The following is a 13,660-nucleotide window of genomic DNA, read 5'->3' as shown; positions in this document are numbered from 1 at the left end:
CTTCCTGGAATGTGAAATATGTTTCAATTGCATAGACACACTCAACATATTCGGTCGTTATGATCGACGAAACTGCGGCTGTGCGTTTCCCAGTGGGCAAACGGTACGTCAACATCAGTTAGATGAATTCATGACTTGGAATTGCCGATAAACAAACACATACGGATGATCACTAGTGTGTAAATATGTGAGTTTTCCAGTTACAGATGAGGATAGCTTAGATGTAAGGATGGATTGAACAGACACACCCAATAGTCGATTCAGAATCTTAAGGTTCAGTTCTTCATCGCAATATCCGGACACAAAGAACAATGAGAATGTTAGGAATAGGAACATCAACCTGTACTTGGAGATAAACACCAAACCAAAGAAATTTCCCCTGTCTCCACCAAAAAAAAATAAAATACAATACAACTACAAAATCTCCTTTAAAATCCGAAAAAAAGGAGAGAGAAAGAGAAATCCATGTAATTTTGGCGACTTGTAAACAGCCTGTTTTTAGCTTTGGGCAGTGGGTAATACTAAAAAAGATCGATGAGGGCGGATTCGGTCAAGTATATAAGGTAAGTGGGAATTCTAATCTTTTCTAAAGATTGTAACGAACAAGGTGCTGCTCACATAGGTTGAAAACATGATAACTAAGAAAGTAGCGGCTCTAAAAGCAGAATCAAACGATATTGAAGGAGGATCAGCACTAAAACTCGAGGTTGCTATTCGAGTGGAGCACGTAATTCAGCGACACTACTCAGAAAAGAATCAATACCTAGAAACTATAACGTGAACTTTTTCAGATGACTGTAATGAGAACTATCACTGCAGACGGCGAGAAACCGCACGTGCCAACCGTATTTCATGCTGCAAAACATAGAAGATTCTGTTATATGATAATGACATTACTCGGAGAAAATCTTAAAGAGCTTAAGGTAATTGTAGATCTTCACAACAAGTAACGAACAATCCTCAAAGAGGGATGTTGTAGTTAAACTGTCCAAAAGAATATATGACTGCAAAAACATGGTCTCGGATAGCGATACAATGTTTATATAGGTAATTATTTTCGGCTAAAACGTGTGTTGGTCGTAACAACAGCTGCCGCAACGTTGCACTATCCACTACTTAGTGTTTTCAGCGTAAAACTCGTTCATGACTACGGTTTCGTGCATCGAGATATAAAGCCGAATAATTTTGTGATGGGTTATCGAGAGGACTATGAGAGGGCACGACTCGTTCACATTCTTGACTTTGGTCTTTCCAGATCGTATGCAATTCGGATGGTAAGCGAATAGGCGCATTTCTTTAATTAAAACACTAATACCTCGAAGTTGACGATATTGGGGTCTCTTCAGTGCGATCATGCTCAATTCCCCCAAGTTGTTTTGAAAAAACGGCTTCAGCTCAACTCTGCCTGCGCAGAATGAAAGAAAAGGGGCAGTCTGGACTGGCTCCTCTTCTCCCTCGATGATTACACTTTTTTCCTTGTCCTTGTCTCTTTTCGTCACTTCCTACCCCACTTTTCTTTAGCCACCGATTGACCACACAAGTCGCAGCTGCTAAGTCGTCCTGCTGCCTTTTTTGATTGCGACTGCCAGGATGCGCCACCCGCGCCGTTGTTAACTTCTCAACTTTCGTTCTAAATGCAATCGCGTCAATTCAACCGCGCCGTAATTTCACACTGGGCGCCTTCGTCACGCAACCAACACCAGCCACGTTGAAAACAGCTTTTTAAGAGCAGAATGAGGAAAGGAATTGGTACAGATGTCCACCCATGTGCTCGAAAAAGTCGTCGGTGGCTGCACTTATTGACATTTCAAAGTATAGTCGGGTCAATACGACATGAAACACGAGTGTAGTTGATGTGCATTTGCGTACGCGCTCGAAGCGGCGCTGCGGAGGCAGCAGTTGGAACCGAGGTGGGCCCGTCGCCAACTGCAGCGATGGGTGGTGCCAGCAAAGATTTCACCACGCTCCTGGCCACTACGTTCCACCGAAGCGCCTCGAAAGAAGCTGCGTACGCAATTGCGTACTTGTTTCATGCCGTTTTAACCCTACTATAGTAAAGCGCATGCTTCAGAGTGATGGGAAGTGGGTGGCTAGGCGAGCTCGAGGAACAGCAGAATTTCGAGGCACACTACGTTATTGCTCACCTAACGTGCATGAAAAGAAGGAACAAGTGAGTTGTAGCTCTCCTGCTACTTACCTCACTTTTGGATTTCGTTTTATAGGGAAGAAGAGACGACCTCTGGTCACTTTATTATGTCTTTATTGAATTGCATTGCGGACTCCCATGGCAAACTTTACGTGACAAGCAAAAAGTTAGATACTAAGAGTTTTATATTTGCGAGGAAATAGAAGGTCAGAAACGTAACTACTACTTTAGGTAGAAATGCTAAAAATGCATATGAGCGACAAAGACCTCGTGCTTAATTTCCCAGGTAGATTTTCACTATCATTAAGATAATGACGAAGAAAAAATAGAAAAATATTTAGTTGAGTTGCATGGCATAGTGCCTTACCTACGAACATTGGATTATTATCAACGACCTGACTACACGTGGGTCCTTTGTTTTTTTGTTGATAATTAGTGAAGCACCAAACTTTCATAGAAAAATGTGCTTTCTAGGATGTTTTACGAAGGCTTGGTAGCAGTGATGAAGCGAGTGGGAGCGAAAGCTTCAGATCCATATGACTGGGAAAATCCGGAAACTGTTAAGAACATTGTATGAAATTAGCTCTACTTTTTTGACGTTTACGAAAAATAGAGTTCGACAACAAGGCTCATGCCTACCTACCGCAGCTTCGTTCAAGTGTCATCCTGTGCACAGTTGTGGTGAGGAAGAGCCGGACACTCCTCAGGTGAAGAGGGTCTAGCTCATGGGGTGAAGCTGAAGCGATGAGGATCCATTCGCCAGCCGTCAAAAAGTGAAGGGGCCTTTTAGTCATTTGTCCAAAAGTGAAGGAAGTCGGAGCACCAGTTCCAACTATCGAATCTATGATCCTGTGAATAACGAGCAGAGATGCAGAGCCCATGTGGACAGCATTCAATCCGTACTGCCTCCAAGACTTCCTCTGTTCTTTTTTCTCTTTCAACCAGCGCTGTCGTCGGCTTTTTCTCTGACGTGCAGCACCTCTGCCGTCTCGTCTTGCGTGCAGCACTTCCTCTGGTTCTCTTAGCCCGGCGAACAGCACCGCTGTAGAAATTCTTCTGCGGGGTGCAGCACTTACTCTGTCCTTTTCCCCGGTACGCAGCACCTTCGACGGCTTTTCTCTGACGTGCAGCAGTTCCTCTGGTTCTCTTAGCCCGGCGAACAGCACCGCTGTAGAAATTCTTCTGCGGGGTGCAGCACTTACTCTGTCCTTTTCCCCGGTAAGCAGCACCTTCGACGGCTTTTCTCTGACGTGCAGCAGTTCCTCTGGTTCTCTTAGCCCGGCGAACAGCACCGCTGTAGAAATTCTTCTGCGGGGTGCAGCACTTTTACTCTGCTTTAGTTCCTCTGGTTCTCTTAGCCCGGCGAACAGCACCGCTGTAGAAATTCTTCTGCGGGGTGCAGCACTTTCGACGGCTTTTCTCTGACGTGCAGCAGTTCCTCTGGTTCTCTTAGCCCGGCGAACAGCACCGCTGTAGAAATTCTTCTGCGGGGTGCAGCACTTTCGACGGCTTTTCTCTGACGTGCAGCAGTTCCTCTGGTTCTCTTAGCCCGGCGAACAGCACCGCTGTAGAAATTCTTCTGCGGGGTGCAGCACTTACTCTGTCCTTTTCCCCGGTAAGCAGCACTGTCGACGGCTTTTCTCTGACGTGCAGCAGTTGTGTTCTCTTAGCCCGGCGAACAGCACCGCTGTAGAAATTCTTCTGCGGGGTGCAGACTTTCACCGGCTTTTCTCTGACGTGCAGCAGTTCCTCTGGTTCTCTTAGCCCGGCGAACAGCACCGCTGTAGAAATTCTTCTGCGGGGTGCAGCACTTACTCTGTCCTTTTCCCCGGTACGCAGCACCTTCGACGGCTTTTCTCTGACGTGCAGCAGTTCCTCTGGTTCTCTTAGCCCGGCGAACAGCACCGCTGTAGAAATTCTTCTGCGGGGTGCAGCACTTTCGACGGCTTTTCTTTCCCGTAAAACAATTTTTTTTTTTTTTTTTTCCCCGGGCGAACAGCACCGCTGTAAAAATTCTTCTGTGGGGTGCTGCACTTACTCTGTCCTTTTCCCCGGTACGCAGCACCTTCGACGGCTTTTCTCTGACGTGCAGCAGTTCCTCTGGTTCTCTTAGCCCGGCGAACAGCACCGCTGTAGAAATTCTTCTGCGAGGTGCAGCATTTTCGACGGCTTTTCTCTGACGTGCAGCAGTTCCTCTGGTTCTCTTAGCCCGGCGAACAGCACCGCTGTAGAAATTCTTCTGCGAGGTGCAGCACTTTCGACGGCTTTTCTCTGACGTGCAGCAGTTCCTCTGGTTCTCTTAGTCCGGCGAACAGCACCGCTGTAGAAATTCTTCTGCGGGGTGCAGCACTTACTCTGTCCTTTTCCCCGGTATGCAGCACCTTCGACGGCTTTTCTCTGACTTCCTCTGGTTCTCTTAGCCCGGCGAACAGCACCGCTGTAGAAATTCTTCTGCGGGGTGCAGCACTTACTCTGTCCTTTTCCCCGGTATGCAGCACCTTCGACGGCTTTTCTCTGACGTGCAGCACTTCCTCTGGTTCTCTTAGCCCGGCGAACAGCACCGCTGTAGAAATTCTTCTGCGGGGTGCAGCATTCTTTTCTCTCGTGCAGCAGTTCCTCTGGTTCTCTTAGTCCGGCGTCTTTTTCCCCGCGTCAGCAGCACCTTCGACGGCTGTAGAAATTCTTCTGCGGGGTGCAGCCTTTTGACGGCTTTTCTCTCACTGCAGCAGTTCCTCTGGTTCTCTTAGCCCGGCGAACAGCACCGCTGTAGAAATTCTTCTGCGGGGTGCAGCACTTACTCTTCCTTTTCCCGGTAGCAGCACCTTCGACGGCTTTTCTCTGACGTGCAGCAGTTCCTCTGGTTCTCTTAGCCCGGCGAACAGCACCGCTGTAGAAATTCTTCCTGCGGGGTAGGCAGCACTTTCGACGGCTTTTCTCTGACGATTCTTCTCTTACCCGGGAAAATGCTGTAGAAATTTTTTTTCGGGGTGGAACTTTTTTCACCTTTTTTTTTTTTGCAGCAGTTCCTCTGGTTCTCTTAGCCCGGCGAACAGCACCGCTGTAGAAATTCTTCTGCGGGGTGCAGCACTTACTCTGTCCTTTTCCCCGGTACGCAGCACCTTCGACGGCTTTCTCTGACGTGCAGCAGTTCCTCTGGTTCTCTTCAAACAAAATTTTACTTTCGACGGCTTTTCTCTGACGTGCAGCAGTTCCTCTGGTTCTCTTAGTCCGGCGAACAGCACCGCTGTAGAAATTCTTCTGCGGGGTGCAGCACTTACTCTGTCCTTTTCCCCGGTACGCAGCACCTTCGACGGCTTTTCTCTGACGTGCAGCAGTTCCTCTGGTTCTCTTAGCCCGGAGAACAGCACCGCTGTAGAAATTCTTCTGCGAGGTGCAGCACTTTCGACGGCTTTTCTCTGACGTGCAGCAGTTCCTCTGGTTCTCTTAGCCCGGAGAACAGCACCGCTGTAGAAATTCTTCTGCGAGGTGCAGCACTTTCGACGGCTTTTCTCTGACGTGCAGCAGTTCCTCTGGTTCTCTTAGCCCGGCGAACAGCACCGCTGTAGAAATTCTTCTGCAGGGTGCAGCACTTACTCTGTCCTTTTCCCCGGTACGCAGCACCTTCGACGGTTTTTCTCTGACGTGCAGCAGTTCCTCTGGTTCTCTTAGCCCGGCGAACAGCACCGCTGTAGAAATTCTTCTGCGAGGTGCAGCACTTTCGACGGCTTTTCTCTGACGTGCAGCAGTTCCTCTGGTTCTCTTAGCCCGGCGAACAGCACCGCTGTAGAAATTCTTCTGTGGGGTGCTGCACTTACTCTGTCCTTTTCCCCGGTACGCAGCACCTTCGACGGCTTTTCTCTGACGTGTATCACGTTCTCTGGCTCATTTCCCTTAACGCATACTTAATGCAGATGCAGATGCGTTAAGGGAAATGAGCCACGTGATACACGTCAGAGAAAGCGGTTCGCCCGGTGATCAGCGCCACCACAATACTCTTCCATCTTCTCAGCTGCATTACCTCAGCTGTGACATATTCATTTATGTCGTCATAGAACTTTTTATACCGAGAAGAATGAATGTAGAAAAACATGGGAAGCTTTCTGTATTAATGGTCTTTTCCTCCGCGAACAACAACAACAACAACAACAAAACATTTTTCAGCAGAAACATCTGAAAGGCCCATACGCCTGGGAAAATGCGGCGGATTTCTTTAAAAGTGACCCAGTCAAAGTAAACTGCGCTCCTCCACCAAAAGCATCAAAGAAACGTGTATGTTCTCCTTTACGTGTTGGAAGCGTAGATGGTCTTCATATCGAAAAGAAACCGAGCACTGTTGCAGAGACAAGAGCTTAAGTTCATGCTTGAGCACAGTGAAAATAAAGAGTTGTCAGATCACACTACAGCCAGCACAGATGTTGACAAAAAAGAAGTGACATCTGAGTTAACAATGACAGATGTTGATAAGCGATTAGCGGTCTTCGGAGTAATGAGGAAATCATCGACATTGGGAATGTTAAAGGAACAAGTAGTCAAGAAAAAAGCAGTGGCTGTATCCAAGACACCAGGCGATGCTAGAAAACAAAAATCCGATACGGCCGAAGATTTGATGAGAAAAGAGAGAGTGGAACGAAAAGAGGGAGGAAAGCCTAAAGAAAGGGAAGAAAAGAAGAAAGTACAAGACGTCAGAGAAAGGATCGAAAAAAGAGTGCCAAAACCAGGAGAGAAGGAATCCAAACAAGAAGTCGTAGTTGCCAAAGGAAAAGTTGGAGAAAAGTTAACAAAACCTAAAAAGGAAGATGGAGATGAAAAGAGGAAGACAATAGATTCGAGAGAAAAAATCAAACCGGAAGAGATGGCGAAAGAGAAGGAGGAGAAGAAAAAAACTGTCGATTCGAAAGAAAAGGTGGAGAAAGTTGGAGGAAAGCCAGAGACTATCCCTTCTAAGCAGGACTCCAAAGAAGCAGAAGGAAAGAGAAAAGAAGATGAAAAAAAGATTGTTCCTATTGTTCCTTCGAAAGAAAAGAGTGAAAAGGAAGTAGAAAAGAAAAAACAGGAAGAGAAAAAGACCTTCCCTTCTGCGGAAAAGGAAATGGATGAGAAGGAAGAGGGCAAGAAGAAAGAGGAGGACAAAAAGAAGAGCGCCACTTCGAAAGAAGGGATTGAGAAAGAGGACGAGAAACCGAATCCGGAGAGGATGAAGACCGTCGCTTCGAAACAGAAGGAAGAGAAGGAAGAAGGGAAGCAAGGGAGCAAAGAAGACACAAAAGGGCTTCTCGCTTCAAAAGATATGATTAAAAATGAAGAAGGGAAGTTAAAAGACGACGACAAGATGAAAGACATCGCTTCAAAACAGAAAGCCGCAAGTGAGGAGGAGAAGCCGAAAGAAAAAGGGAAGGTCGTACTCAAATCACAAGAAGATAAACTTTCAAAAGAAAAAGGGAACTTAGAAAGTAAAGAAAAATCTGAAAACCCTTTCGGAGAAAAGAAAACCCCGAATTCAAAAGATATATTAGGGAAAGAGAATGTTGCAAAAGCTAAAGAACCCAAGTCCTTCGAACCCGAAGGCAAAAATAAATCCCGCGAAAACGGAATGCAAAAGCCGAGCCAGTCAAAGGAGCCTTCAAATGCTGTACCTTCCACTTAACGCCACAGTAGCACAACAATAAAAACGAAATACAAGCATATCGTAATCACTTTGAAATAAACCTTCTTCTTCTCATTTTAGTTTATAATTTCAAAGATAAAGATTGTATAGATGTTCTTTGTATGCACAATATTAAATTTGTCAATTATACAACTTTATCTATAGCCAACTTCATTTGCATATTTTACAATAAAACAAAAAGTGTCCACTTAGTCGTCTATGATTACAATAAATTGTACAATATCTCTATCATATATGCATTGAATGCGAGACCAGTTGATAAGATCAACAAGTATACGAACTGGCAGTTAAAAAAGTATTTACACTGTTAAGGCTAAATCATCTGAAAGCGAGGTAAGTGATATGAATCAGTTGTATTCTTTCTTAGGGTTAAGGAGCTCAAATGGAATGAACATAGTGAAGATACTCATGGAAGAAAGGTCATACAAGAAGAGCAGCGTAAATTGTTCTCAGTTGTTGCACCTTTGACCAGACACCACCTTTCGATATGTGCTCATTTAGCTGAAAACGCATCAAAATAACATGAATAAAAAAACGAAAAGTTGAACCGATGAAGCAAATGCAGAAAAACTAAAGTCCGGCGTTAGCAGGATTTTCAGACGGTGCGAATTCGATAGAAACAATGAATTTCCACAAAACACACTGAGAACGTCACAGCCGTTCTAGCGGTTCAAGCTTTATGTGCATATAAGTAAGGAAAGGAAGCAAAACAATTCTCAAAGAACTCACACGAGCCAGCACACGATCGTGCTTGCTAGTCCACTGCTGCTTGAGGCGAATAACGTCTGCATATATTTCTCGCCTTTCGGAATCATTTCGGCAGTCTTCCAGATCCCTTCAAATGTAATCTTCAACCGATAATCTCTCTCTCCCCAAATAGAAATTCAGAACTATTTTAGTTGAGTGAGGTCTTGAAGTGAGAAATTATTTGGAAAAACTCCCACGTCTCTTGACTCTCTTAATGACTCTTAACGATGGCTCTAATGTGATTTATCCAGAAAGTAAGCTTTTTTTTTGTCAAACAAAAGGGGGTTGGACGAACAGGAGTGCTACAAACGAAATCCGCAATTTGAAATTAGTGGTAGTTTATGAGTCTAATGGTGATTCAAAAAAAAACTTGTTCTTGCTTTACTACTGCGATTGTATTGCTTCACCATAACACGACTCATGTACTCGGAACGACGATTAGAATTGTGAGTGGAGAAAAGCAACTGCATCTTACATTTCCAATATACGTAGCTGCTCCGCATGGGAACGTTTTTGCCTGGCTAGATCTCTTTGGAGAGCTTTTGCGTAGTCTTTGCAGCGAGCATCGTAGATTATACTCCGAACTGAAAGAAAACTAAAAGTTCCTGATGCTGTTATCATCTTTATGAAACCTAGTTGTCGTCAATCACAAGAAAACACTCCCAATATTAGAATGCCCACCTACGGGGAGCCATTCCTGGAACCTTGTGCCGATTATCTTCATGACTTGTTGTTGATTCCCAGCTATAGAAAAAGTGCTATCGCCCTAAGAAACTACATTTCAAATTGTAAGCAATAAAACTCAAAATCGTTCACTTAAACCACCTTTTGCCCGGATCCCACAAAAGGCATTTTCTTGGGAACTCTGTTAATCTTATGACAAAGTTTCTTCTCCACTTCAGGAGTTGAATCAACCACTACATCCTCATCGTCGACCTCGTCTTTTGTAACAAATTCTCGAGTGGCCGAGTCCAATTCTGTCTGCACAGCGTGTTCTTCCGTCTCTGTGGCCGCGTCATGACGTTCCGCAACAGGGGTCTTCTTGTCGGCTATTGGCATTTCCTAAATAACCGAAGATTTTTGTTGGGAGTAGATTATCACTGAAGAACCCGGTAGAATCTTATAATCTTCTTTACTGAAAAACCTCAGCTATTCTTGGTGTCACGTGATGCGATGTTGTGGGTCGAAAACGGGTCCTACCACGACCATGTAACCCTCTTCCTATGACAACCAGCCTGCCTCGCTTCCCTCCACCAACTCTGCGATGAGTGTGGGTTGCATGTTCATCGCCATGGATAGCAGCTCGCACCTCAGCCCCGTCGAACATGGAATTGCGTCTGAAAAATCGCACAAATGAAATAAGGCAAGAAAAATCACAAAAATTAGCTTTGGGCTTACGTATCTGTCCACTTGAGGTGAGGAATCGAGTCAACATCAAGCAAAACTGGTCGGCTATCCAACTTGAAGGGTTGGAAGTTCGGTTTGTGGCTAGCGGAGGCAAGCGAAGTGCTATGCCTTCGATGCTCTTTATGGTGGTCCGGAACAGTCTTCACGCGATGTGTAATTATGTGATGTTTGATGCATACCTTTTCGCCTGGAAATATTTTAAAAAGCTAAAAATGGGACTGCAGCACTTAGTTTTATTTAAGCTTGTGATAAATAGCGTTGGCAATACTCTACAGCTGCATATACAACATGAAAACTGTTTAACAGTAAAAAAGTATGAGAATCTAACAAATAAAGTGAGAGGGTCCTGTTTTAGCTGATAAATAAAATCCCGGAAAAAACCACAGACCAGGAAAAAGCTCTTCAAACACCAGAGGATCCCACTATTCCAAGGCCTCTACATATTACATAAACCTAACTTGCATCAATAGAGCTCAATGCACACTATGATACACTCCAAAGAGTTCTGCAATCTACCAACCTCCCTGAGTGTTTGTGCCTTTTTCCCTCACGGCGATGCGATTGAGAACTCCTGATCGCAATGTCCTCGAACATATATCCGCATCACGGATTGCATTATCCGCAAGAGTATGGGCAGAACTTAGTCGAGCTTCTTCAACCGCTGACGATCCACGAGACCCTGTCGGTGGTCGTTCGATGGTTATTCTTTAAAAAAAAAACTTCAGCATACCTCACGCAAAATCTGAGTGAAGAAAAAGTGTAACACTACGGAAAAACGCCGCCTCAGCTCTCGATTATGTCAGTGTTGACATTGTCAACTCGAATAAGATCGCGTTTAGTCATTTTCAATAGTTAGACATCATCGGCGGCATATTTGGAGAATTCAGAATAAGAACTAACATTTCATCGTCCAGAGCAAACGAATCAGCGATACTTTCGTCGCAATCCCGACCCGCTGCTGCACGGCTCGCAAAATCAATACCAGCAAAGGCTTCCTGCAGGTTTCGAATCTCCTTGGTTAGACCATCTCGTCCTGTCGAAACGCTACTCACACTGCCACTTCTTGTGAACGCCTTAACGCCAGAAAATGTGAGATAACAGAAGGTGAATCTGCAGTTCTGCGCTTCTGTACTTACTGTGACCATGGTGCCGGTCGCAGAAACTTTAGAAACTGGTCTTCTTTGCTTTTCACAGAACTGCATTATAGCTTTCAGGCCATCCATGAGCTTCCTCTCCTGATTCTTAAGCTCTGCGCTGAACTCCGGGTCATGCAATTCGTGTGTTTCATTGGAAATCTTGCGGAGTGGATCGTAAACCTGGAAGAAATATCCGCAGTGAAATCCTTCTACTCATCTCATTCACCTCCCACTTTTAAATTCCTTTCGTTTCGCCTTTTTCAAACAAGCTTTCTTTCATTGGAAATATAATGTATGGCAATTTGTCTGCTTCTTAAAATGGTATCGCGGCAGTTTTAGATTGAAAAAAAAAAACAGAAATAGCGCAAGAGTACGCACTCTTAATGCTAATGCGTATTAAATTGCTGGATGTATCATTTCAAATGACAAAAATTTGTATTGCCATGGCTCGTTATTTGTATCACAAGAAGTCAAAGTTTGCAAATTTGAGAAACATCTAAAAGATTTCCTGGAAATCCGACCTGAGAATTTCGTGTCGCAACCGTCTCCGACCCATCATGGCTAACAACTCGAATAGGGCTGATTTCACGACGTTTCGCACTTGACGGTCGTGTACGGTTCATCGATCGATTCACTTGCACTTTCTCCTGTTTTGGTGGGGTGTCCAGCGGTTGAGGAAGGCGAATTGTCGAGCCGTTTTGCCGAACAACAAGCTGCGACCTTCGCGAAACATTCGCAAAAATAGGCCGGCTTTCATCCAAAACTACTCCTGATTGGAACATGAAGGATTCCCTGGACATCGCTGATCGTGTAGTCCTCTGGTGGTCCAACGTCTCTTCAAAACAAGGTTGTAGCTCATCTAGTGCGTAACGGCGGGTCTGCTTCACTGGAGCGTAGGACTGTAAACGTAGGATTTATTTAAAGGAAAAAAAAATTATTCGTCTCGAAAAAAAAGAAAAAAAAACGCTTACCCCATCGATTGAGCAGATTATCCCTTCTGGTTCTTCAGATCTTTCAGAACCATCTAATATCGGTGAAAGGCCATAACCCTCATCAGCTTCGTCAATTTGAGCATCCTCGCCCATACTCTGTGAAAATGAAAGTAGGTCTCCTTTCAAAAGATTTAGTAGAAATCATGACAAGAGAAATGAAGAAAGTGGATAACTAAACTACTAAAGTGGAAATCAAAGCAACTAAAATAACAAAGTGAAACAGCAAAATTCAGCATTTGCGCAAAAATTTCGTACAAGTCTGAATCAGAAAAATTAAAAGTAACAAAAGAAGAAGGACATAAAGAATGGACGGGTAAGAATGGGCATCATGAATGCACCACAATAAAAGCAGAACCAGGAAACAGTTCACGAGAAAACAAGCTCATGAAGAAAAGAAATAAAGATGGGGAAACTCATTCAGTCTACTATGACGCGGTATTCATAATAAAATGAGTGATTTGATTACGCAAAACAAAAATCTGAACGTGAAAGTCGAGCGAACAAGTGAAACAAGACAGGACGATGCAAACACTTTTTTCTTAGATTTACTGCTCTTTTTTTTAATGAGAATTGGAGCACTTTGCCACAATTTAATTGCTACTTTTTGAAATACTTAACTGTTTCAGTAAATTGTGAGATTGTGCTTCCGTTAGATTAGTAGTACAGTTAAGCATTCCAAAAGTACTTTTAATCTCACCTTAGTACTTTATCCTGCTTAGATCTCCGCAAGTTAGACTATACTGACAAAAATTAGAATAATCCTTAAGAAAACATACAGATATAGGAAATAAAATAGAATAGGAAAGATATAGGAAGCTAGCAAAGGTACGAATACTACATCGGACTGGAATTTTCTGAAGAAAATGGACGAGGAACATGGTCCTTGGAGAAAAGAACAATTAATAAAAAAAAAAGAAGAAAGTTTGAAGTGCGAACTCAAAACGACCCTGCACTCGATTTGCACAAAAACAACACCTAAATCCGAGACTCAAGGCCACATTCCTCGAAATCCACGTCGAATTTGAAGCGTTGCCATGTAATTGGCGCGCAGACAGACGCCTTACTTCGTGTTGGGACCTCTACTCTCATTGACATCTCCAAGCTGGCGTCGCCTTGCGCTCCTTCTACACATCCTTGGATTTGCGGTTTTACGTGGATTGCTTCTGTTATGTCATTATCGCTAGTCGGACGAGAAAATCTTCATCGTAGATTTATTTCTTATTCAAAAAAGAACAAACAACTTGATCCAAAGTGAACTTCACAACGTGACCGGCTAGGGAACATATTCAAATGAGTGGAGACTCGTAAGTGTGCAAGAAATGGGAAGAGTTAACCGAGAAAGAGGAAAGTTTGAGAGTAAGTACTGAACCCATATAACAAAGGTTTTCCAATAATGAAACACAAACAACAAATGAAAACATCTTTGCACGAATTCAAGGCAGGATGAGAAACGTAGCTGAATGCGAAAGAGGTAAGAACTTCAGAACAACATGGAAACAACGAAGAATCTACAGATCTAAGTCTAGCCTTCATAACGAAGTAGTAGGGCCAGCTATTGATTGATTCC

General features: G+C 44.0%; 2 protein-coding genes across 2 annotated transcripts; one reads left to right on the top strand and one right to left on the bottom strand.

Annotated features, from left to right (window-relative positions):
- Positions 1–59: 59 nt before the first annotated feature.
- Positions 60–7,790, top strand: RB195_004103 (uncharacterized protein; the record flags this gene model as incomplete). Its single annotated transcript, XM_013438878.2, has 13 exons — positions 60–103; positions 503–563; positions 623–706; positions 792–923; positions 980–1,047; positions 1,130–1,274; positions 2,072–2,170; positions 2,223–2,312; positions 2,378–2,432; positions 2,488–2,551; positions 2,621–2,717; positions 6,308–6,415; positions 6,486–7,790. The coding sequence occupies 13 exons, from the start codon at positions 60–62 to the stop codon at positions 7,788–7,790; spliced, it is 2,352 nt and encodes a 783-aa protein (XP_013294332.2).
- A 441-nt stretch (positions 7,791–8,231) lies between these two features.
- RB195_004102 (uncharacterized protein) lies at positions 8,232–12,186 on the bottom strand (the record flags this gene model as incomplete). Its single annotated transcript, XM_064178982.1, has 12 exons — positions 8,232–8,312; positions 8,541–8,646; positions 9,034–9,142; positions 9,240–9,324; positions 9,384–9,620; positions 9,703–9,895; positions 9,957–10,152; positions 10,486–10,670; positions 10,866–11,038; positions 11,102–11,281; positions 11,623–12,000; positions 12,073–12,186. 12 exons carry the CDS (start codon positions 12,184–12,186, stop codon positions 8,232–8,234), a joined length of 2,037 nt encoding a protein of 678 aa, XP_064033085.1.
- Between the last annotated feature and the right edge of the window lie 1,474 nt (positions 12,187–13,660).

The sequence above is a fragment of the Necator americanus genome, chromosome I (assembly GCF_031761385.1).
Source record: "Necator americanus strain Aroian chromosome I, whole genome shotgun sequence".
Taxonomy (NCBI): Eukaryota; Metazoa; Nematoda; class Chromadorea; order Rhabditida; family Ancylostomatidae; genus Necator; species Necator americanus.
This window is presented reverse-complemented; position numbering and strand designations above follow the sequence as displayed.